The sequence below is a fragment of the Zonotrichia leucophrys genome, chromosome 1 (genome assembly GCF_028769735.1).
Source record: "Zonotrichia leucophrys gambelii isolate GWCS_2022_RI chromosome 1, RI_Zleu_2.0, whole genome shotgun sequence".
Classification (NCBI taxonomy): domain Eukaryota; kingdom Metazoa; phylum Chordata; class Aves; order Passeriformes; family Passerellidae; genus Zonotrichia; species Zonotrichia leucophrys.
In genome coordinates this window covers 70,738,867-70,765,735 of record NC_088169.1, presented here as the reverse complement: position 1 = coordinate 70,765,735, position 26,869 = coordinate 70,738,867, and the positions used below count along the sequence as shown (strand labels likewise).

At 38.7% G+C, this 26,869-nt stretch overlaps 1 protein-coding gene across 3 annotated transcripts in view; it reads right to left on the bottom strand.

The window, feature by feature from the left end:
• Positions 1–26,869, bottom strand: part of ATP8A2 (ATPase phospholipid transporting 8A2) — a 308,865-nt gene that overhangs the window by 244,860 nt on the left and 37,136 nt on the right. For 2 of the 3 annotated variants that reach the window (XM_064717090.1, XM_064717096.1), the window contains exons 3-11: positions 15,021–15,120; positions 14,326–14,424; positions 13,405–13,450; positions 9,169–9,209; positions 7,253–7,326; positions 4,090–4,159; positions 2,598–2,725; positions 1,471–1,582; positions 779–944 (exon numbers count right to left, since the gene is read on the bottom strand). In XM_064717090.1, the coding sequence (XP_064573160.1) occupies positions 779–944; positions 1,471–1,582; positions 2,598–2,725; positions 4,090–4,159; positions 7,253–7,326; positions 9,169–9,209; positions 13,405–13,450; positions 14,326–14,424; positions 15,021–15,120 (836 nt within the window). Of the gene's footprint in view, positions 1–778; positions 945–1,470; positions 1,583–2,597; positions 2,726–4,089; positions 4,160–7,252; positions 7,327–9,168; positions 9,210–13,404; positions 13,451–14,325; positions 14,425–15,020; positions 15,121–26,869 lie in introns of those variants that run through there. The other variant, XM_064717105.1, reaches the window with a different exon arrangement.

Here is a 26,869-nt window from a genome sequence, read left to right as displayed (position 1 = left end):
AGGCATTTGCAGTTTCTGATAACTGCTTTAAGATCTGCATCTCAAAATGCTTTGAACACCACATTTTACAGCTAATGTAACCTCCTTAAAAGTCTGCTGGGGAGTACTTCATTGCTCATGTCCATCTTTGATAATGAGCTAATAAATTTGAGGACTAAGAAAAATCAAATAAAACCCTTCATATAATGATGCTAAAAGATCAGCTTTCTCACAACAAGTTAACAGAAGCTAAAGACAGAAACTTTACCCAATAAATAAGAATTTGTGACATCCACCATTTCAATTTTCTCTAAAAGAGCAGATCAGCATTTCTAACTCAAAGAAACAAAGAGAAATCCTTTGCATCTGTATATAAGCATAAAGCTGAAGTAGGCATCAGACTGATACTCCCCATCCTGTAGTCAAATACTGTCAAACACACACAAGGCTGCAGTACATGAGAAAAAAATACGTGTATGGTATGTCTACAGAGATGGAAGAAGTGAACACCAGTATCCAAGAGTAACTCTTGCCCCTCTTGTTTCTACCCTGCTCCCTGGGTGCCAGCCCAGTGATATTTACCTAACCTTTAGAGGCGCCACTGGGAAGCTCACTTATGTCAGCCTATTCTCAAAAACAATATATTAGGTCATGAAAAAACTAGAAAGATACAGGGGGTTTTGGGCTTTTCTTCTGGTTTTTAAATTTATTTCTTATTTTATGCATTAATTCAGTGAAGGTAAGAGCCTGGCTGCCCCTGCAGTCTGAAACATCACTGGCCCAGTGCCTGCATACTCACCATTGGAGCCAAGGTACCACACAACTTCGCCGTGTGTTCTGTTCCATAATAAGGCACCTACAGAACTCACAAGGGCCATTACCAGAAGAATACAGAACAAAACCAGGATCTGCATGTTGGTCACTTTCTCCACATTTGATCTCTTCAGAGGTGCTTTGGTTGAATTCTAAACAGCGGCAGGGGAAAAAAAAAAAAAAAACAGAAAGAACCTGGCAATGGCTTTTACAAGAGAAAAATCCAGAAGCAAACCCAGTCTTTACTTTCAGAGTCCTTTAGAGCACCTGCTGTCCATCCCATTGATGCTTAGCAGCAGTGATCAACATACACATGTTGCCTGTCTCACCAGGCACTCCCTGACATTAAGGAAATACAGGACTGCTGTCTCAGTAATAATCATGAAGATAATTACGTTATGTCCTCAGCTGTTAAGCATCAGTTTTAAATGCCATCCAGCTACCAGATAAGATGAAAGTTAGCTCTATTAATATATTGAACTGCTTTCACTTCATTGTGTGTTTGCACATGTGCACATGCAAATTGGAGCACAATGGACCCTTCTATTCCTCAAGACCTCCAAGCCTTAACTATAATGAGTCAAACTATTTCATCAAATCAAGTCAATGACAATGAGAATACAGGAAATAAGACCAACTTCTATCAAAACATACCCTTAATCCCCTTAAAACCTTTACCTGCATGAGTTTTGTATCATGTCCTGTATACACAACAATACCCAAGACCCACTGAGTGTTTCTCAGTTGTGCACCTCTCAGCAAGATCTGGTCTGGACCAACAGGAACTGGGCTGCAAAATAAGAAGTTCATGAATCTTCCAGTTCTTGGTAACACTTTAAAGAAGATAGCTCTACTCCTAGCCTTGCTCCCCAGTTAATAATACAAACAACCCCAAACAACAACAGGAGAAGAAGGTAATAGCAATATAATGAGCTTAGACTGTTCACACAACTAAGAAAGCACTGAAACCTCTGTAAGTCTAATTCCTGCTAAAGCACAGTAGGGCAGAGCTGCTCCAGTTATCCAGAACTTGAGAAATTATGTGGCAGCAATAAATAAGCTTATTCTGCACTTGACCTTGGCTAGTACATTCTCTCTCATATCAAGGGCAGAGAAGCATTGAACTTGCAAAGAGACCATCCATTTCAAGCACACTATATCAAATACACAATTAAACAAGTATTTGAGAAAGCCTGTATCAACCATGTGACTTCCAAGTGGGATGCAAGTGATCATCTGCTATTCTAGGACTGAGCTGCCCAAGGAATATACATTTGGTAAAGGAAAACAGGTACAGCCAAATATAACATGTATGTTCCTACCAACCTGTCACAATCTGTGAATTTGAGTACTAAAACGGCATACTTTTCTTTTAAGAGTTCTAGAAATCAAAGTCACAATGCCTGAGCCTCCAGGTTCTGGGATCACTTTTCTCTACAAACTTCACCTTGGTGCAGCCTTTGGCTCTTGTTCAAAGGGAAAGGTCTCTATTTCTTCTGTGTATCTTGTGTAATAAGAAGGCCCTAAAAACCCCAACCATCTCCTTGAATTCTTCTCTTTAGATGTACCTTTTAATAAAATATCACCATTAATTACAAAGAAATCAATACTCCCATAATGAGCAGAAGTACCCATGCAAAGACAGAACTGTGTTCTCTTATACCAGCAGATGCTCTGATTAATAAATATTAATTATTACCCTCCTCTTCTCCAGCAAAAACATGCATGTGCTCAGAGTTCCAAACTAAAAGAACGGAGGTAACATTTTTCCTAACCAAATGAATTCATGGCTTTGTTGTCAATACCTTTGACCATCTAAGCGCAAGTTTCCAGTGAAGTCATAGAGATGGCGGTTGGGTCCTTCACATTCTATCCTCCCAGACACTTTCATCAATTCTTCCCTGGACTGGAGACTAGCAGTTTGAGACAAACCCTGCACAGAACAATTTAAAGGAGATTTTCGACAAAAACTGCTATTAGAAGGCAATCTACGAAAATGGTGCTTCCTTTTAACATCTATGAACCAAAATACAATTAAATCTGTGGAGGTTTGTTACTCAGGATCCTGTTTTGCTTTGGTGGGGTTTTTCTTGGAGGGCTGGTTTTCATTATGTTTTGGGGTTTTATTTTTTGTTTGATATTCAATACCTATTTCCTGCAAGGAAACCTCATTATGGACACACAGAAAACTACAACCAAGACTGAAACTCTCTACACAGATCTTCATATTACCTACATGGCCCCTCTTTAACCAAGAGGAAAGTAAAATCCACAAAACACAAAGTTTGATACATGCAGGAGGAAGTAGGAGAAAGGCAGCATAAACAGACTTGGCTTTTTGCTCAAAGTATAGCTGCCCTGATGTGTTATGGCAGCTAAATACAGTTGTTCTTAAGTGTAGTCTCTCTTGGGCTACTGCAGCCAATATGCTCTGATCCTCCTCAAGGTCAATGATCAGCCTGTCACACAACTGCAACAACATATTGGTACTCTACATCTGAGCACATGCACAGCATCCCACTGCCTTTCTACTAAAAGAGGAATCCATGTCGTGTTTCTTTTGGCAGAATTTGACTGCAGCACTGCAAGATGGAGCAAGGCCATATTTTTGTATTTGAAGAATGTCCTGAAGCAAATAAAATCCTACCAGAGCTCAAGACCAGACTTAGCAGCCTGATCTGGAACATTAAGTCACATTTCTACAAATGTAGCAAAGAAGCAGCAAGTGCAGTTTTTTAAAATAAATTATCTGTGTTACAAAATCCTAATCTAAATACTTTTTTTAATGAAAGAAGCCAAAGATTCTTAACTATTTCTAAACACTATAAGCAACACTACTTCTGTAACAAAACTAGAAAGATCCAAATAAATTCTTCTGCTTATCACAAAGATATCAATTTATAAAGATCCTTTTCAGCTTCTGCCTCTGCATAATGTTCATAAAATAGTATTTGTGACAGGAGACACTGCAACTCTCATCACAAGCATAGCTGATTTTTTTATGTACAGCACTTAAATTCCACCAACTAGACCTTCAGAAAAACACATCCAAGGTCTGATTTGTCTCTCTGGGCTTAACATACTTGCTCCAGGTTAGTTCCTTACACTTCCACATGATGCATTACTGCTTGGGTTTGTATCTGTTGAAAAGGCAAATTACAGCCACTTGAAGGAACATGCTTTTTAAAAAAACAACAAAAAAAAAGCACTTGTATTGTTGTCATGCAAGCTAGATGCTGGTTCATAACTAATATTAAATACCTCAAAGAAAAAAACAATAAATTTGGTTTGTTTTACCTGTCGTATTTTAAGATTCGTCTCCCCATCGAGATTAGCTGTTTCAATATAGCACATGGCTTGTGGTTCACTGTAAGGAGTGTAAGATTTTCAATATTAAAACTCAGAACTTTTTTGTACACCACTTTTGCACTAATACAGTCCACTATAGACTTCTTCAATGCACTGCAGAAGACAGAAAACTATACTGGCAGTGTACACCATGAAAGTTAAAGGTACATATTTAACAGACGTCTTTGGATATGGTCATACAACAAACTACAGAGAAAGACAAGTCTAAATCAAAAATCAGTAAGAATTGAACAAGTCATTATAAACTTAGATGCTTAAAGTGGATTACTCTGAATTGCAATCCATTAAATTGCTTCCAATTTTAAGAGCTACAGATGAAAGAGCAAGTATTGAACAGTATAAAAACGGGATATGTTTGGATGAAGACAGCAATGCTCTCTGCTATTGAATTCTGTCTGTGAACTGAACACACAAAATCACCTTTGCAAGGTCCCCTTAATAAGGGAAGTACACCCAAAGTCACTGCTAAACACCTTTTTCAAGCATGAGAAAAAGGTTTGTTAGGATTGAAGGCTGTAACCTGCATCTTCCAGATGTGTTTCTGCCCTTACCAATAGGGACAAAAATCTTCCTCCTAGAACTGAACTTCCTATTAGTCAAGCTCTCACCTATATGTAACAGAGGAGCTCAGCATAGGTGTGATAAGGAAGAGTACTTTTACTAGATCTTTTCCTGACATGCCACTCAAGATTCAAAACCTCTGTGTAGCACCACCAAAACAATTTTTCTGCCCACTGTCTTCTCAGGCTGCTAAGGAATATCAGTTTCCCGCCTGGCCTCAAGCAAGTGCTTCTTCAGCATATCACTTCTCATACTCTTGATAAATGACTATTTTTTTTCCAAAGTAACAAACTGTTCTAACAGCAAATGTACTTAATCAACAGAACAGTCAGGAACAAGGGCTCCTTAGAAAAACAATAATTAAGAAATGGACAGGTACATTTATAACACAGTAAGAAGCCAGATTATTCTCTCCAATAATTTTGCTTTGAAAAGAAAAAATGGTTGAGTCTATTCTTTGTCCCCTCCTACACAGTAAATTTGAATATGAACCCAAGAAAGACACTGATGAGAGTCCAGATTGATTCCAATTTTACCTCTGTCATACACCTTACCTACTATAACTGAAGTGGTTAGCTCAGGAAGGAGACCTTTTGCAACACAATTCCTCTAATTTCCACAGAAATGGCATGAACTGTGGAAATGAGAAATGTGGACGTGTTTCCATGCAAAGTTGTGTTAGAATTAAAATATTTTTCCTTCATGTTAATTCATTCTTTATGTAAAATGTGATGTCACCTTTTTGCTGTACAGGAAAAGAGAGCCAAGATAAAAACAACTGTCGATTTACCTCTGACAATCACCTCAGACACAGAAAAATCAACATATACAAGCAAAAGAACTCACCCCCTTCAGAACATGCAGAGCTTTCTGGTGAACTGAGGACACTTAGTATTGACATTTAAAGGAATCATGGGAATAATACCAATTATAAAGCAGAACTGCTATAGAAATTGCTATTTATTTCAAGCAAAGTTTCTCCCACATCAACATGCTTTGGGTTAAATTTTCTATTTATTATGTGGTTATCAAAGACAGCAGGTTAGTAGAATAATGCAGAACAAAAAGCTGGCTCACACAGTTAAGAAATAAGTCAAAAGGGGTTTTTAGTATAATACATTAGAGAAGTTCTTAAGTAAAAAATTCTTCAATGCTGAAACAAAATTATTGATGTCCAAGTTCAGCCTAACTGCATATTAAGTTGACAACCACTTATTTAAGATCTGAGGCTTGTTTTGAAAAATACAATACTGTATACCATGGAATGGAGGTACCTCTATCCTTCATCATGCAGTAATTCAAAAAGACTGAGCTTCAGCATATAGCTTAGAAAAAATTGAAACCTCTCAGAAACAGCACAGACAAGAAGGATGGAGCAGAAAATACAGGAGCTTGAAAAAACCAAGTTCCCTTAAAAGCTGGATCACGTAAGAGAACTGAATCCCTGAGACCAGAGGAATCTGCAGTCACCACTGAAAAGCACACACACAGGAGGGAATTATGGAGGTGTTGTAAGGTCTGGCTATTACAAGCATATTTATGAACAGACAGGAGTTGTGCTGTTGTCTCTTGTTAACACCTCATCTGTCTAAGCGAACTGTGGTTTTGATTCAGCCTCAAGTTGCTCTACAGATCCAGAACCCAGACTAGCAGTCAAGTACCACTCAAATGCTTTTAGGAACTATGAGACCTCAATAAACAAGAGGGCTGGGCAACTACCAACCATATGAAGTTTAATAAAGGCAAGTGCTGGATTCTTTGCCTGGGACAGGACAACCCTGGATGCGTGTACAGACTGGAGAATGGGATGAGGGAGAGTAGTCCCATGGAAAGGGACCTGAGGGTCCTGGTCAATGGCAAGTTCAACATGAGTCCACAGTACCCTGTCAGCCAGGAGGGCAAGATGTGTCCTGGGGGGCATCAGGAATTTGTCCCATACTTGAAACTAAACCAAGAAGGACTCAACAGGTTACTGTCCCTCCCATGCTAGAGATGGGCCATACAAGTGCTGTATCCAAGAGAAGTAGTGAACAAATGAAGTTCAAAAGCTATTTTATTGTTTAATGCCAACAGAACTCGCCTTTAGGATATACTATTTGAAAGAGAAATCTTCCTGGGGGAGCACAGGAAAATATGCTGAATACTCAGGGGAATTAACTGGAAGAAAACCTAAGCCTCCTTATTTAAGTGGAGGGATTCTCAGAAGGCCATAGAACCAGTCAATGCAAAAAGCTCATGTTAAGAACCTTCAGTCTTCCAACAAACTCATCAATACAGAGTATTATGTACCTGCAATTCATAAAGTGAAGCCTTGAAACACCTTGTTTTAGAAGAGCCTATCTACAATGATACATGAATCAAACCCTAGTAAAGCCATATTTTGTCATGGAATTTTGTTGAAATTTGATTTTAGATGTGGAATAGAATTAGTGCTATCTGATGTCTGGTTTTATTAATAGCAAATACAGAGATTCAAGTCCTCTGCACCTCAGTTCATCAGACACATCACTTCCACACCCATTCAGGATACCTGGTAGATATTATGATCATGTCTGCTGGAAGATGCTGCCCATTGGTGACCTTCACAATATCGCCTACTGCTACCTGTGGTGGCCAGGAGTACAGTAGCATGGAAGAGAAAAACAAACAGTTCGCTTGTCTGGAATGTTAGTTTGTTATTTTCTTTTACACAGTCAGAAAAGCAGCATCATGCACAGAACAGCTCAAGATAGTTTCTCTGAAGGTCAGAGTACTTTTCACTGCAAGTTTGGAAATATCAACCTTCCCTTTTCTGAATGCAAAGTATAAAATTCTATAGAGAAAAAAGGTACACTTAGATAGATTAGATACACTCAATTAGAAATTGTGAACTTCTATGGCTTATATTTAATAAAAATTACTTTTTTTTCTATAATTCTGCCATTATCCAAATTCAGGGGTTTTCTTTAGTCATATTTTTTCCCCTAGTAAGAATATTTAAACTTTACCTTCATCTTTAAACTTCCCCTTCATTAAGTATCAAGAGTTTTCTTCCATTCCTTACCTGGATTACTTGCCTACCCAATCATCACTATAATTTTCCCTCAATTCTCCTCAGATGCACTGCTTGTACTAATCACTAGCAAATAGTATCTCTATGAATCTTGTCCTTCCTTGACTGAGATATGCAGAGTTCTGAATTCTGGAATACTGTGTCTCCTCCTACACAGGCCTAAGACTTTCCAGCACCTTGAGTTAGTCACATATGCATGGGACTTTCATTCTCAAAAGAGTCAAGTAGCACTCTCAAAACAGTAAACCAGGTTTGCCCAAGAAAGATGAAGTTGCTTAATGCCAATGCAGCACTGAGAGTCTGAAATGGGCTTAAAATACTTTCAAGATATTAATTTATAAAAATGGAAACAGATGGTATGTTTGAACAAGCAGATTCATTAGTTTTCTCAGATACCACTAAAATAAATTCCCTACCACTTTCAGCACAAAAAAAAAAGGAAAAAGTCAGAAGTCTGCCTTAAAGTGATCAAGGAGGATAATACAGAACTGTTATTCCTTAACCATAAATGCAAACCTGGACAACATGCAGTTACAGACACAAGTCAACTCAAGAAATGCCTAAGGGTATAAAAAACCCAGATTCCAGGCTTGACCTTAAACTTTCAATTCACTGTCCTTTGTACAAAAATAGGACTTGGAACAGCATAAACAGGAACCACATTAGCCATCTGAATCCCTGGCAATCTTGAGCTTCTACTGTAGCCTAACACTTCAGCAGGATAGCTTTTAGGTGTCTTGAGACTGATCTCATTCCTCAGAGGTTTTAAAAGGTTGTACTTTTTCCTCAATTACTAGATAAGAGGGCTAATTTTATCCTTTAAAAGGCAGTAAGAGCCACAATTAGATCAATACATCCTAAGGCTTTTCAGCAACTTCCAGGTCTTAGAAATAAAGCTCACCAGACCCTGGCCAAGGGCCTCATAGAACATGGGTCCCAAGTGCCTCAGGTAGCAGCAGGGCTGGTGTTTCTTACTTGAGCAAGCAGCTTACTAATTAGTCTCAAAGCCCAGGGACTTTTTAGCACAGGCAGCAAAGGGAGCCTCTATTAGACTTGCAGGGGAGGTACAGCATTGCAGTGAAAATTACTCTTCTAGGCAGACTCAAACCAAAATACTGTTTACAGTTTACCTATTAACTGCACAAGGAAAAACACAACAGTCCATTAGCATTTGACTGTAACACAGTACCAGGATTTAAAAATGGGTAGTCAGGTGCCTTGCTCAGGGCAATTTTGACTACTGGAACAAAAAGGATCCCTCCCATCCCCCCTCACCCCAAGTGACAGAGAATTCTCATGTAGAATACATTAATTCTAAGCCTCCTAATGAATTCTGGCAAGAGTAATTCTTGAACTCTTGTTTTCCCTCCCTCCCATCCTCAGGTTTTATTTACCTCTTTCCACATAATGTTCTGCCACATCCCATTTCTTAGAACTGGAAAGAAAGCTGAAAGTTAGATTACAGAAAAAATAGCCATAATTCAGACAAATTTCAAAACAACTGTATCAGCAGTAGCAAACACAATAGGAACCAACACAAAAATCAGAAATGTATTTTTCAGAAGCTGGAACTTCTTTTGTGCACAGCTGTGGGCATGTGAATCCAAGAAAGAGGAAGAATCTGCCCTTCATATTTTCACAATTTTTATCTCCTGCCAGACAACAACAGTTGGTGGCCTGATTTCTTCATGGCATCACTTCATACTAACATGCAGATGGGCAGCATTGTTTCTTGTTTGGGAAATTACCTTGCTTAAAACAAAAGAAATCACTGCCCACTGTCAATCAGTATTAAGAAGCACCTTTACTCTCTGTATGATTTACCACAGAATTTTCACTTCTTATCTTTTTCCTTGCATTTTATTAAGAATGTTTTGACTCTGGCACATCCAACTTTACTACCATTACCCATGGCCCATATAAATCTGAGTCTTAACTGCCAAGCAGGCTCCAAGCCCTACTGAAAAGCAACAATCAGCTTTGGCAGACAGGGAATCCTTACTTCTGAAGTTCACATTGAAACAAGATAAAGAAAACAAGGTACTAAAACAGACCTCAGTTTCTGTAGGGCTCCAATTCTACGCTGCCATCTTACCACACACATTAGTCATTTACCCTGCAGCACGCCTTTCCATCTAAGCACCTCCTCTAGGTGATTCTACACATACCTAAGACTACTCCAGCCAAAACAGTAAGGTCAAATATGCCCAGTTGCTGCTGAATAACCCATTTCAGTCCAGGTCCAAGCACAGCAAGTTCACCTTCACTGAAAGCAGCTGTAGCCAGTTTTCAAAGGTGTTTAAAAAGTGCAGTGTGCAACATATCAGAGTTAAGAGGTCAGTCCCCTACTTTTGAATATGAACAATCTTCTCAGCTCTATGCATTTCATACATGTGGCTCATCTGAAAATAATACCACACTCTCAGAAAAAAATTCTGCTGAGTACAGCCTTGACCATCCTACCGAGGATATGCCACTCCACAAACAGGAATGCAAGACTTGTCAGAATAGATGAAGCAGAAGAAGTCTCTTGACTCCTGTTCTCAGGCCACACACACTGAAGCACTGAACCCTGATATTTACTATTGCAGTGAATGGACTGCAATGAACTAAACTATTTAACAAAAAAAATGGGTGGGCAGCAACAGAAGTAGTGCCAGTGATGTGTCAAAAAAAGCTGGGCTTTCAACCAAACAAGTACAGTTTGGTTGAATAACAGCAGTTTAGGGGAATAACAGTTTTGGTGCACCCCTTCCATCCCTCATATACACTGCTGTTGAACTGAGCTCTGCTTAGTTCAGAACTCAGAAGCTTGAAGGCAGTTTTTCAAGGGGAAAGTCAAATACTTGCAGCCTTGACTCAAAACTCAAACCTTCAGAGAGGAGTTGCAACACTCAGCATCTCCTATGCCATAGTTCAGACAGCTCCCTACTCCACCAGAAAGTTTTGGAGACATTTCAGTAAACATTTTGTTGACATTGTTGTATGCTCACACACAAAGGTATTTTGCAGCATCAAGTGCTACAGACCTGATCTGGAAGGCAATTTACTTCAGAGAACAATTTCACTTGCAATGCTTACTGAAATCAATTTAGTGATTAAAATTAAATACCCAAGCAAATTACTGAAACTATTTTCTATTACTGAACTATTTCCTTTTAAACTCCTAATCCCACAGTCTAAAGAGAAAGCTGCCATTAGACATAAAACAGTTTAGAAATTCTGGGGTTGCAATTTCACACCTCCTACTCTGCTCAACCCAGTTTTATAGGAGTACTCCAAAGGACAGAAAAGGACATGTCTTCTCTAAAATATTTATAGTAGGATAAAATTGATGAATTATTCGTTGTCAAAAGGTACTTGGTTAAAGCAACAAAGGACAAGTACCTAAAAAGACTGTTTCAACTTAAAAAGAGTTTCAATATAAACCTTCTATCTAGGGCTTTCCAAGACCAAAACCCAGTTCTAGATCTAGGACTTAATGCTGACACTCACATCCAGCCATGCAGGGCCATTTGAAGTGAGGCTGCTGAAGGGGAAGCATCTCCCATCAGTCTTGTTCCAGAGTTTGCTAACCCTGTGCTTTTCTAATATTTGAGTTCATCCCATGCAATATTAAATGCTCATTACTTATTCTATCATTTGAAAATGGGAGGATCAATACATCAGAAAAATTATTACTGAGCTCTCTGTATCTATGCAATAGACTGCTAAGGGGCTTCACTTGGAATTATATGGAGTCTGGTCTCTGGATTTAATGTCATCACCACAGACATCACGTGAAGCCATCCAAGACAAAAAACACTGGCTCAGAGCCTAAACACACTCCACCTCCTAATGCAAATGTTCAGTGCTCACCTGGGACACAACTTCAATTTTAGTTTGTTCCAAAGGGAATTTAATTCCTACATCCCAAAGCCACTCTGCAAAGCAAACTGATGTTTTCTATGGTAAATTTAAAACAGGAAAAGCACTTTGAAGATACACAACTGCTCTAAAAACCTAAACAAGATAAATGCAAAGCCTACATGACTGCTGCTGCAGTAAGCAACCAGCCATTGCAGGCAGTGGAGTTCAGGACACAGCCAAGCAGACAGCAGGCATCTGCTTCTCAGTGAGCTCAAATACTCTCCACACTGAATGCATTGATTAGACACCACTCAGCTACAAGAGCAACCTAAAGCCACACAGAGAACCTAAATTTATTTCATCTTAATCCCACTCTGAACCCAAGTTATCTTTTCACTCTGGTAATACGTGTCTCAAGAATAAGCCTCTTTAGCCTTCCTCTTAAGAAGTAGGAGGATACAGTTTTAAGTATCAGACTGAAAATTTAGAGTATTCAAAGTTAAAAAATAAAATCTGAACTCAATTTTTGAAGTGCTAAGTTCCACTTAGCCCCATTAGAACACGCTGTGTTCGTTAAGGATGTCTCTCCACAATTACTGTGACAAATGTCCCTTGAAGTGTTTGTTGGCACACATTCTCTACCTACAAATGAATTGTAACTGCCTCTACGACCTCTGAAAGGACCATGTTTCATATTACCCATAACAAGGCCTGTTGTGCTACAGCCACTTAATTGCCAATTGCTTATGACTAATACAGTGTTCTTGCACTCAAAATATCTTCTCAGATCTTGTACAAACATTACCTAGGAGAACTGATAAAGCAATTTCTTTTGATCTGTATTAATAAACAATCTTAATGATCAACCCAAATTTTCAAGACCAAAATTCAGTGGAAAAAACAGGCATAACGTTTGCAGGACTATCTGAAGCATGGAGCTAGCAGGTTGCTCACTTCCCCATGCTCCTTTAAGTGTTCCTCTAACTTTTTGACACTTCAGGTACTTGTGCTTGGGAGGAAGGGGCTCTTCTTGGAGCTCAAGTCCCTGTGTTCCCATTTCACCTGCACATTTGCACAGAGAAGGAGAAGTGGAGCTGTCCAACATGGGAACGTGGAGTTGCCTCGACCACAGCACAGGACAATCACAGGGTGGCCTTTGACAAGTTCTTCCTATTTTCTGCACAGGTTTTCAGTTAAGGGAGAGGAAGAAAATGACAGTGATGTCTTCAGGCATACAGTGACAAGTACTGTCCATACCTCAGGGATACATGTAGGCATTCAGTGGATATCAGTGTTAATTTCTCTTTTGGTGACACTTCAGGAAAGCAAAACTAAAAAATCCCCAGACTTACTATATTTAAAGGGCAGCAGCATTTCCAAAAATGACTTTAAATTCTTCTGACAGCAGCTTTTAACATTTCAGGGGGTTGTTGGCTTTTTTAGTTCAGGATGTTTTGGTGTCAAAATAATCAGGATGGAGTTTGGTAAGGAAAAAAATTGCTCAGTTTTCTTGGAGGAGCTGAGAACTATGTAACTTTGGACAACCTTGAAATTACATGAACTTATAAATTCCAGTAATCCTCCCAATGCCTCACCCTTAAGTGTCAGGCCATCAATCATCAGTCTGAAATCTTTAGCCAAGTAAAATCCTAAATTAGTGGTAAGTACCTAGTGCACAAGATATGCATTCCTCACCACCATGACCATTAAAGCAACAGAATTGCTCAAACGTAAGCATTCACTATTTGCATTTTAAATACTTCAAGACTGTTTAGTCTTACCTACTGTTTTCTTTTTATTCACTGCACTGTCTGCCTTATGCCTTTTCTGTAAGGAAACAACACATTTCATTACACCTCATTACACTTCATCACAAATTTGAGAACGATTAGAGCTAAAAATACAACAAACTGCAAGATGATACACTGGGTTCTTTTTGCCTTTACAGGGTTTTTTTTTCTGTTTTTTTAAAAAGTCACAGATCATCTAAATTCAAATCGTTTGTAAAAAAGTATAAAGAGTATAATTATAAACTTCAAAGTGAAAGTCACCATGTTGGAAGTCAGGCTGAAACCTTTATCAGTGGTAAAAAAAAAAAAGTCTCCAAAGGTGGGTTTTTTTGAAGAAGAACAAAAGGAACAATAAGGATCACGATATTTAGATAAATATCCACGTGCATAAATTCCACATGCTGTTGTTTAGACTGATATCCAAATCAGTCAAGTACTCATCAGTACTTTGCAAAGCAGAAAGATCTTGTTCTGATGTAAAGTATACAAGCAAGTTAGAGCAGATTTTCCCCAAAACAGTATTCCCTGTTCTTAAGCTGCTTGCCTCCCCCCAAGTCCCATTTTCAAGACCATCTGAAAAGGTCACATATTTGTCAGGATTCTACACTGTCTTTCTAATAAAAGCATTAATAAGCTAGCTTGAAGAGGGAAAAACAAACGTCCTAATTTCTGTTTTCTTGTTCACCAACTATAATGAAAATACTTATTGATTTCAGTGTATTTTCAGTATTTATCAAAAAAATTCAAGTCAAGCACTTTGAAAGTCAAAACAATATTTTGCTGCTGTTGAGCAATGACTCAAGAGACTTCAGAGATGCATGGCTTTGTGGCATTTTATAGCTTTTGAGACATTTGGTTTTTAGCACAGCCTTCCCCATCATACTCATCCCCGTCCTCATCAATCATACTCACATAGTCTTCTATGATTTCTTTGATGCCAGCAACTGTTAAAATAAATAGCAATGGCACCAAGGTGGTATATCTTCCTGTTGGAGAGACATCTGGAATTTGCTGTGAACAGAGGGAAAAGAGACCCCTTTTGTATTTGTATTTAAAATTAATTTCTGATACATTTAGAATTTTATGCAAAGCTCTCAGAAGACAGAACACAAAGCTCTCTGATTTACTGTGTGATCTGTGCCTCACAGATATCCCATTTCAGTGGGCAAACTAGCCTACAGTCAAGTAGGTCTGAAGAAACAGTAACAGAGTTGGAAGATACTGGTTTGGTACGTGCCTTTCATTGTATTTCTCTTCTCTTTACAAGAAAATTATACTGTTTCACATGGAAGCAGTGATAATCTGAACTAACTAAGCAGAAGTTCCACAAAAAAGTCATACATTCTTTTCTCACAATGGCCAATAGCCCCATGTTTTATGACACCATTTATTTTTACTTACTAAGAATAAAAAAGGTTCGACTTTACAAACTACATGGAAAGAAGTCTCCAAGCTGTCTTCCAATTTCAATTAGCAACTACATATCCCATTAATATTACTATTAAAGTAAATTTAAGAATTGCTTTGCAGTTAAGCATAACAACAGAAATAACTTTTACTACATTACCATTTCATTTTACACAAAAGGGGAAGTAATAAAACAATACCTGCAGTAAGGCAATGAAGAGGAAGAATGCATTTGCAGCTTTTCTTATCTGCTCATACAGGAATCGAGGTAGAAATGTCACCACGCTGTACTTGGCTGTGCTGCAGGGTAGAAGATTTTCATCTTAGTACTTCATTAGAATATCAGGTGGGGATCATGACCAAAAAAGCCCAAAAGCCAGTGCTAGAAAGCAGTTCAAAGATAAAGTAAAGACATATTTAGAATATGGAGGAAGTAGTTGCTTTGGTTATGATAAGGAGCTGTACCAAACAAAAAAGGTATCACACAGACCCAGAAGGCTTGTCAGGCCCACTTCTATCACTGGTACCTTTGTTATTGGATGAACTATCAGACAATTTAACACCATCCAAACTTCATCACTGTGAACAGACAAGCTTTCATTTCAGTTCCAAGCGCTTATCTCAATTTAAATGTTGGGGGAGGCAGAGATGAATGAGAGAAATTAGAAATTTTCCAAGGCATTTTTAAAATGTCTCATTTCCTACCTCAGAATAACTTACACTCAGCTATGAATAATACTCCAGAACAATATACACTTTTTCAGGTTAATGGCTCTTAGCATTTTTCCTATTATATATATACATCTAAATACTGTAACTAACATATATATGTAACTGAATTATAACTACTTTTCTTCCTCCTTAAAACAAAAACATACTGGACTAGCAAGCCTTAATCACCTATGTAATTTCTTGTCATCTTCACATCTGTAGTAGATAGGGACAGGCGATCGGAAGATCACGCAATGTGACGGAAAGCGGCAGGATTCCTTTTCCCCTAGTCCCCTGAGATAAGAGATCACTCTAGCAATGTAACTAGGAATGTAGCCCCCCTAACGATAGTAGTGCTAGTAACTTTCCACTCCTTACTAACCATAGATAGTACTGCAGACCCCCTCTGACGTAGAGAAGCCCCTTAAACTATAAAACCCCACGAGAGGAGACAAAAGCCTTTGACTGTCTACCACGTTGGTATCTGCGTGCTCTCTGGCCCGAGCGACCCTGGAGAGTTTGGGTCGCCGTGCTGCTCCTCGAAACCAGGTCGCCTTACCTTATATCAGAAGGCAACACACATCAAATCCATAATGGGCATGAGTACAACTGCCGGAAAAAAGTGTCAAAGTTGACACAATAATTTCACCATTAGAACCTTCACCTTCTGAACTACTGGCCATCAGCATGAGCTGGAGTTTTGACAATTGAGCACCTGCAACTCAGTATGCCTTGCAAAGGCACAACAAGCAAAACCAGACATTTTGAGACATCATTTTATTTGGGTGCTGTGGTTTGGGTTTCATTTTGAGTGTTTTTTTGTTTATGCTTTGTTCCAGTTTGGGTTGTTTTGCTTTGTTTTTTTAATAAGTCTTGTATTTCCAAGGAACTGAGAACACTAAGATACTTGGCTCTCAAGAAAAAAGAAAAATTGTTTCCCAACTCCTGTTTTACTGATGTTTCCTAGCAGTGCCAAGATCACCTATCCATTAAGTCTATTTTCCAGCTTATTCCTTTAACCCCCTTCATTTCCTTCTTATCTGCCCAGTCCGAAACTCCAAGCCATCTAACCAGACACTGCTGCATCTTTCAAAATCAAACAGTAACTGGAAATAACAAGGCACATCCTGTTTTAAAAGGCTCTATTTTGAACACTAAAGGAAAATTAGTGGGGCAATAAAAAAAAAAAAAAAAAACAATTAAAAAAATTAAGATAAATCTTGTCTTAGGAACTGGCCTTGTTTCCTCTTCAAGTAACTACAAAATCCATTTCTATTGCTACTACTGCTCGCCAGAATTAAGTATTTAAATACTCAACATAATATTTTACAGAAATTTCAAATGGTTGTATTTAATCATGGCTCATATCTACCAAGCCAAATGAGTGAAATCATATATCCAGGTTTAAAGCAAGTCTAGTCTTTATATAAATAAAGTTACTCCTTCAAATGCTGTTAAATCCTTCCAGCTCTAAGTATTTCTTTTGTTTTAAGCCACATTTGCTTGGTCTCGTGTGTAATAACCTTCCTTTAATACAGAACATAATTAAACACACATCTCAGAATTATGCTGTGACTTAAAAAGATGGATTAATCAAGTTCACAGTTCAGACCCAGAAGCAATATCTCCAAGCAGCACTAATTAGACATCAAGCAACAGCAGATTTTATATGAGAATAGTATTCCTCTAGGTATCACATTGCTATGATTATAAGAACACAAGAATTTGACTGCAACCAAGCTGAAACATTTATTAACACCATTCTACCACCTACCAACTTCACAGCTAGCTGGCTCAAACATGATTCTTACTCTAACAATTATGTTAATGCCAACACAATAAGGCTCTTTTGAAAGAGGTTTGTACATAGTAAGTCACTCCATGTATTTTGTTGCTTAAGTAACTTGACAGATGCCCACAGAAAATGGGTACAGCTCTAGTTAGAAGCAGGCACAGTCAGCTGTTACCATACAGGTCAGAACAGCAACCAATAGTATGAATAAAGAGCAGATACATGTTATTATTCCAAAAGAAAACTTCTTACAGAAACCCAACTAGCAGTCTAAGCCAGGCAGGAGCATGCAACTGACTTAGCTCTGAAGAGCAGTTCTTTAAATGATAAATACAATGCTTATTTTTAAATAACAAAAAACCTCTTGTGCTCCTTCACAACATAGAGATATGTTACAACTTCAGGATAGCCAAAGCTCAGGAAAGTTAAAATCTATAGCTGAACAGGTAGAAACTTCAGTCATCTCACTCATAGCACAGTTTTCGTCACTAAAAATAGAAAACTGGCAGGTTAGCTCTCTGACCAGCCCCAGTCAGAGCCATGTTAACTCAGAATAGAAGGCCTGCAGCTCACAGAACAGGTTGAGGCAGGGAGAGGAGGGAAGCACAAGGGGGAAAACAAACAACAAACTGGTTTCTCCTAAAGCAACAGCTGTTACCTATGCAAATCTCACTTAACTACACAAGTTCAAATGTTGAACAGGTGTGCAAACATTAGAAGAGATGTCTCCTCCACACCTGCAAGTTAATTCACATAAGTCATGTTTCAAGTTACACCACTGTGCAAGACAGGAGGAACAATACCAAACCCTGCTAGACAAGTGAATTTGGACACACCTGACTACAGCTGGCTCTGGCCCCACTGCTCCTAAGGCAGTGCAGAGATTTTTTTGAAAGCAATTGCTGTATAATTTGCAAAATATTAGTGTCATTCACATACTTTAACTCATTACCATATTACTCAAGTACCAAGGATTACTTAGTAATTTCTGTAACAGTCAACTCAAAAGTAGCAAACGGTGCACTGAGAAACTCAGTAGCAGTTCAGTACAGTTGCCCTATTTATTCATAGGTAACTTTTGCACATCCACTCCCATTGTTGCCTTTCCCCCTGTTTCCCAAAAACATTTCATAAAGTCAGGTTTTACTTTACTGACTAATGGTTGAAGAGGCAAAGGCTGTCAGTAATACAGGCAGAGCAGTTACTCTCTTGAAATGTGTGTGTGTGCTGGCAATATGCAGCTGAACACAGTCTGCACTGTTCCAGTCAGCCATCTAAAGCACTTCCACCCGTCCTTCAGAATGGCAACTCTGAGACGAACTTGCTCTTCAGGATAATCAGGATTAAAAAAACCAGGACCTCCTTGAGATACATGGGGTCCCACTTCCAGGGGTCACAAGTACAACAAACTGTCCTTTCCTAGACAGCATTCACACATACCTACTCACACCACAGTTCACATACTTGAAATACTCTCCAAGAGCTGAAGAATGAGTATCACTTGATGTCAGTGCTTTTAACACACATCAGTTTGCAGGAACAATTACTAAGAAAGCCAGGCACAGACACCTGAACCACAGCAAAAGGGCTGGGTAATTAAAGTGAACGTTACAGACTTGAACCCTTCTCTCACCAACAGGCTTTGTGTCCATCAACATGTACAAAAGGTCAGACACCCAGTAAAAGAGAAGGAAAAGAAAAACCCCAGAAAACCCAAGCTGATGTGCTTGACTGAAGAGCTCAAACAGTGTCTTTAGTGGGATGGTGTTTGCATGCTGAGGTCCTGCCAGGCACACGACACTTAATAGCAAGACTGACATCAGCATCTCAGGTTCTGCTCAAGCTCTCATGTACAGAGGTACAATGACAAGCCAGCTCCAGGCAGTCACCACTGCAGAAGGAGGCACAGCAGCAAGCTCCACATATTTCAAGAGTCACTAAGAGAACAAACAACATTCAGCTATTACACTGAGTACAGAGAATGCACATTTATAGGCACATCTCATCAACAAGGTGCTGCCATGTAGAATACTGAGGAGGTTGTTCTAAACCTAAGTGTCACAAACAAGGTTTTCAGCAGTTGCGTGCATATGACAGTGAAAGGTTATCTACCTCCCTTGCACATAGAGAAGATGGTGTACTTTCCTCAAACTTGCTAAAGAGACAAAAATCAACTGTTTACAAGTTGCCAAAAAATATATCATGAGGGCTTATAAGAAGAAATTACTCATATGCCTATGAAATGATTATTGGTTGACTGAAAATTAGGTCCTAGATACCCTGGTTTTATAATAATAGGGAGCCTGACCAAATGCAGGCCCAAATTCAATTGAAGGGCCTTGCCCTGTCAGATGAATCCTTGAGACTACAGTTCTTACAGAGGAAGGTCCAGCCAGAAAGAGTTTCACTGCTCTGTTTATGGCTGTACACTTCTAGCAGCCAAGAAAAGCATATGTGGTGCTTAAATACCTGAGACAGTCCCTGAGCTCAGGGCATAACAGAGGAGCATGAAAGAAGTAGGACTTGCTCTTGCATAGCAAAAAGTGCAACAACTTGAATATTGCAAGACATTATTGCTTAAAGCTTGCCAGACCAAGACAAAAAAAAAAAGTCAAGAATTACCACATTATATCTGTCACTCAGCTCTGGAACAACCACTGTCCACAGTCCAAGTGCCTATTTTGTTTCCGTCTTTCCCTGCACTCTGCTACAGTTCCTCCATAATACCAAAGGTATTTTATATATACAAATTCATTTATTGTCAAAAGAGGAAATGGGTGTAAGGTACATTCTTGTGCTTAGCCACTGAAACATCAAACCCTGAAAAATTTCCCAAAAAAGCCACAGTGAAGCTGTAGAAGATGCATCTGTTCTCTGAAATTATCCACACAGACAATGAAATTGATTGAGAGTATTCAAATGTATTAGAATTAATCAATTTCAACTTTGACTGAAAACAATTCTAGCAGCTTCCAGCTGAAGAAGATTTATCAGTGGGATAGTAGTCATCGCAAGCACCTCACCACTTCCCCATATTCCTTATTTCTTTATTTTTAGTATGGGCTCCCACCAGAAGTAACTAAAGGCACCACTGTTTGGAAAATACCATCTCCCCTTGTTTGTTACAGGTGGAGCTGATCACATCTCAGAATCCCTGAGCCCTCTTTCCTCAAATCATATGATTTAGAGGAAAATTGTTTCATATAAGTTTAAAAGAGACAGGACATACAAGCACAGCCCACTAACTTCCCTGCAGGTCAAGTACCATTAGAACTTGCTTTATGGGGGCCACCATGATTTGGGTCTGCTGCAATAAGAAAACAAAACTCCTCAGAAAAACAGTTCATTCAAGTTAAAGTAAAGGTCTCGTAAGGGAAAGAAAAAAAAGCAGACAGCTGTCAGCTAGACAACCAGCCACTCATGTTGAGAAGTGTTTTACACAAGGGAAAAATCTAAATTAGCACAGACATTTCAGATCATTCTTACATCATTACTGTCTAGTCATGCACATCCTGAGTGTTGCATCCTACACCAACACCTAATAAAAAGGTAGGGGGCTAAGTGCAATACTCAGTGGTTACCAGTGCCTGAGCAGGCAAGTAGTGTCATCTACCCTTGTGTATAAACTCCATTTCAGGAGCAAGATGATCAGGCTGACAAACCCAGCCTGGCTGAGCTACCTGCACTTCCTCCAAAGCTGCATCAGCAACAAGCTCATTTTCAAGGGCTTCAATTCAGCTCCTACCCTTACACAGATAGACCACTACTAAGACAAAAGGACATGAAAATGCACTATCAACTCCTGTCCACTGAAGCACAACAATCCCATTACTTTCTACTTCATTAGGATCCCCTCCTAACCATGTAAGGATTTTTTTAGAACTTCTAAACTAAGTACTTTATTCCAAACTTCCAAACTGCCCCAGTTATCAGCAGTCCTACTGCCATACCTAAGTACTAAAAGACTGCAACAACTAATGTAATTGATGTTAATTACCAAATCAAACACTATTTCCACTAGCAAAGTCTCCTACAGTAGCTCAGTCTTAATACAGAGCAAGCACTGCCACAACTGCTTACACTCAGTTTAACCTGAAAACCAGACCACGTGTCACATTTAATAGAAGGAAGTGCACTTCTGCTTCAAAATCCAGTACCCTGGAGGCTTTTCCTAAAGCATGCAAACAGAAAAGGTCTTTCCATGAGTTCTCTACTCATTAAATCCCTACAAAAAGGGGAACAGATTCCTGGCTGTTTTTCAGTAACAAATACCTTAAACAAAGACTGTTTAGAAACAGTACTAGCTCTGAAGGCATGATATTGTTTCAGCATGAGTGGAGGCCATCACTATAGTAATATATACTTGCTTTGCAGTAACCCTGCTGGCAAGTACAACTCAATAAAAACAGCTGACCAGCACAGTTAACCTCAAAATTCTACTGTCTAATAAAATAAGTTTAGTACCACATTTAGTTCTTGTGCAAAGACAGAATAGCCTCCACTTAAATGCACAGCACTGATATGACGATGACTGGGGGGGGGGGAATCAAACAAGTCACATTAGCTAGTTAGCTGTCTAAAAGTCATTGTGCTAGCTTCAGTTTTTAAGCAAATTTTTGACTCTAAATGCCACCACAACTAAAGCAGTGTTTATTTTAGTGACAAGCAGGGGGCTGGCAGAAGAAATTAATATTTAGTCTTGAGAGAAATATAATTATCTTCACAACCCACAGAAACTATGTGGAATGCAGTTATAACACATCTTAAACTCTACTTAGGTCCACTTAAGATAATTTATTCTCTTCTACCTTTTTCTACAGACCACTAGCAGTCAGGGAGATCTAAAAAGAGAAAAACAGGACCCAGTTTAATTCATGTGCTGTGTTGCTACTGCTGATGTATGAAATTCATTGTGCCACAAACCACCAGAACAATTTCAGAATACCAGAGAGCTCAGCATGCAGCAGGTGAATGGGCACTAGAACTTCCCCATCTGTATTTTTTTTTATCCAGGCATTTCATCCGGGCCAAATTCAAAAAATTAACTGTCCAGGGGTTCTTGCCCTGGGAATAAACCAAGACCAAAGATGCAGCAGCTTCAAATACACTGGTATAATCACTATACACAACACCAGGCATACAATAACAGGTGCTTTTAGTAATTTTAATGGCTAAAAGAATAATTCTATAGCTGTACCTAAGCCTTTTTCATTGTGGCAGATTCAGTATCATCAACAGCTGCTCTACAGGAAACAAGTTTTTTGTTTATTTAAAAACGTATGCTTCACTTAAAAACACTATCTACCTAAAACTAAAAAGAGTTAGAGGATTAGTTTAACACATGATTAGACTTGTACCATTCAGATTATAATAATACATCCCTTCTTTGAAGAATTTCGAAATGCTGTTCTGCAGTCAGGCAAGCAATCTGCTCACATGACAACAGAAGAGTATTTCAAACATAACACAAACACAATAAAACAAATGGCCAGTGCCTGAACTCTACTAAGAATAAACTGAACAGAAAATGAAGCATTTTTACCTAAGAACATGGTAAAACATTTTGGTGCAAGATGAATGCCGGGCTATACCACTAAGTGCAGAGAAATCCACCTGCACACAGCAGACTACAATCCACATTTCCACAGATCACAGAGAACACTACTCAGGTTTCAAGGGTCAATACTAATTGGTTAGTGATACCAGCAACTCTTGTTTCACCAGTGAGAACCTGCCCACACATTCAAAAAGCATGAACACCTCTAAATCACAACTGACTTCTACAGTAATTCTACACACAAGCCAATAAAGCAATGCACTTGGCTTAATTTAATGCGACACACACGAACTAAAAGGAAGATTAAAGATTGTGCTTACAGTTTTGTCACCAGCAAGCATCATGCAAACACTGATAAGACAGTCTGGGACCACAGATAAACAGTAGTCTGTTTAATAAAGGACTCATAATTCCACTAGAAACCTTGTTACAGTCTTCAGGGCTAAATTCCCCATGCAAAGTGCTTCTGCCTTATGAGAGCAGAAATTGATTCTTACCTGCCTACTTGAGTTTTAAGACCCTGTACAATTTAAAATAAATACTGAAGACTTTTTGTTCATTATCTATCAGAACTTAATTTTTGCCTGTATGGAAAAATATGGAAAATACTCTGAACTATTTTCTGGATATTGTAATGCAACTTTTGGGACCTCTTTAAGAGATCAATCCACCAAAGTCTGCTTTGATAAGAAAACTGAAGAAGACTTCTGAATTCAAGATCCATTTTAAAAACTACAAGTTGAATTTTGTTCTTCCTGATTGTTGCACTGTCCAACCTGCCAATCAAGCCACAAACGGAGACTGCACTTGGGGTCCTAATTCAGATGCAAGTCAGATTTGCACCAGGATGCACTACCAGGCCTGGAATAGAAGAATATTACCTAGAGCAACATTTACAAAGCAACTCTATCATCTGCAAAAATTTGGAGATCATTTCTAATGTCCTTGAAGTTATCTCAGCACACTTGTTCCTCCAGGACTAATAAACCAGAAGTCCAACTCTTTTGCATCAACATTAACACATGCAACAAGTGAGGGGCTCAAATCACTTTATTGGTGATTTTTACTAAATGCACTAGAAAAAAATCCTATTACAGTACTATTATACATTCAGAACAAGCCACTGATATCAGAGTAGATTCTTGTATTACTATGAGACATCCAGGAACTGTATTTCCAAGAAAACAAAACATATAGAACATTCTAACTTCAAGTACAATATCCAGTCTTCACTGAGGATACATTTGGAAAATTGTTCATGCCATTATTTTGGGCATCTCAGAAGTATTAACAGCATTCAAGCCCCTAGCACCATACTCCACCTGTACTCCTTTAGTCTCACAAGGCAATAGGGAAGCTTATTCCCCATCTTGTTGTGGGCTGACCTTGGCTGGACACTTCGTACTCCCTGATCTGTTCTATCATTTCTCTTCTCAGCAGGACAAGAGACAGAAAATATCATGAAAAAAAATAATGGGTTAAGATAAAGGCAGTTTAATAAAGCAAAGGTCATGCAGAGAAGCAAACGAGAACAAAAAACTTACTCCCTACTTCCCACTGGCAGACATGCCCAGCCTCTTCCCAGGAAGTAGGGCTTCAGTACACAGCATATTGCTCCAGAGCACAAATGTCACAGAAGTGGCACAAAGCTCCGTAGAGAGACTGGAAATTTCCTCAACATACATGTTTCATTTCTCACTGGCCTTAAAAGTACAGAAATGCTCTGGTTAAACAGACGAGTGTTTAAGTTTTGTATGCTGGATATGTCAAAACAGGTACTAGTTGGTTTTCACAAAAACAAATATTTTATGCTGCAGTACAGCTGTGTTTGTAACCTAAAATATAAAAAGCAATAGCATTTTTACATTTTTTTCAAAGCTTCTAAAATGCTTCAGCTTTTAAAATGTTTCAGCTGAAAATGGAACATAGTTTACCTTTTTATTAAAATAGCCTAAAATGTAAAACAAACAAAGTTTTTCAAACAATGAAGACAGGTAGAAGAAGTGTTTCTACAGATGAATCACTGCTGCTACAGTATAATAAACAACAGTGACAGCCATATTTATGCACATGTCAAGGGCCAAGCTAAATCTAGCCTGTAACACACAGTACTATGTTTTGAAATAGTTTGCTGCAAAGTTTCAAGAACACAAAAGTCGCCCATTAGAGAAACCCTCTCCTAGTCTGAATTATGCCAGACAGCCTGAGGAAAGAAGAAACATTTCTTCTTTCTACATTCTCACACTCCGAGACTTCTGGAAGTGTTAGTGCCATCTTGCCATCCACTTAACTTTTGAATAGCACTACATACTACTTAGAAGTGGGATCAAGATAATTATCCATTTTTTATTAACTTATCCAAAATCAGTCTGTCTTTATGCTCCCACAAACATTGGAATTCACTTTTAACAGTGCTTCTCTACCCACAGAAAGTCAAGCAGCTCGAGATGTTTAGAACATCTTACACAAAAAGCCACACCACTAACCTACCCGCCTCCATGCTCTGCACTTCCATTTCTTGCTGTATTTTAGTTTTAAGCAAGCTTTCCACACTATCCTTAATTTAGAAAACTTCCTATGAACATTCACAAATTCCCACTTTTATTCAGAGAATCTTTAATGACTACCAAAAATATGACAGTCTGAACTCACACAAATTAAAACAAGCTGGTTTATCATTTTCAGTTAGTTTTCCACAAGCCCTTACATGCAGGTGTTCACATGCTTACCCAGCACCTTGCTCAGTGGTACACTGATGCTTCCTAGGAGACAAAACATCTGCAAATCCATCAGTACAGAGAAATCCAGTGCTGAATGAATTTCTGAAGCTGAATACAGTTAAGTAAGAAAGTCCAAAGGCAACAGAGAACTTCAGCTTCTCAAGAGAAACTCCAATACACTTAAGTAACTGAGTCCTCCTTACTCAGGCATTACAAGCTCAGGTCACCTTTGCCTTCAGTCCCACCACGATGAGGGAAGAAAATTAATTCAGAGGATGGAAAGAGTACAGGCAATGTCTATCACCCTTTAAAAGTCAAGAGATCAAAGCTTTCTTACTAAGCAGCAGTAAATCATTATAAAGTCAACTTAATTTCCAAGTGACACTAAGGAGCTAAGGTTCCTAATCAGGTAATGAAAGTATCTCTACTGTAATTTGCTATTACACTACCTGCACTTTGTCCAATCCCTCATACACCAATATTTCTTATGACTCAAAATTTACCTGTCACAAGGCAAAGATGTGAAAAGGTATGGAGAAACTTGTACAGCTATATACAAGGGGATGGCTTCCAGACAGCAAATTGGACACAAAATTACTCTTTAGTAATAGCACTATCAGGAACAAGTTCTAGGTAGCAGAGCAACACACTACTTTTCTATAATATTTAGCCAGATCAGAACAGGATCCCTCCTGGAAAACCTAAACTACAGATTCTCCCAACCCTCTACTCCGTGCTTTTCCTTCTTAAAGCATGGAAAGCACAAATAGTCTATGCCCAGGAAACTGTTAAACTCATCCCTCAATCAGCCAAGGAAAAATAAAGCAAGAAAACCTTCACTGTTGCTACCCACATAGAATAAGGAAGATACTAAGAAAATGTGTCATTTTAACTGCTCCTAAACCATTTCCTAGACAAATATGTAACAAGTTAAAGTTGAGGAGAAAACCACCTTTAAATAAGTTGCTGAGGTGCCCAGAACATCAGCACCCTTCCAGAAGATATTCTTAGAACTGCCCTTGATAATACACACAATAAAACAGAAAATGTAAATCATCGCTTCATCAGGATATAAAATTCCTCTCTTTTCATAAAGGTACTCATTGTGTAAACTGTTCTTTGAACAATAACCCAAACATCTGCATTAACAAACAGAAGCCTGCTAAACAATGCCCCTCCTTAGTCATGACAGGAGCCATCTGTTCATCCAGCTAACCCCAGGCAAGCACCACCACAACTTGCTCACGTTATGCATCCTTGTACTCCATG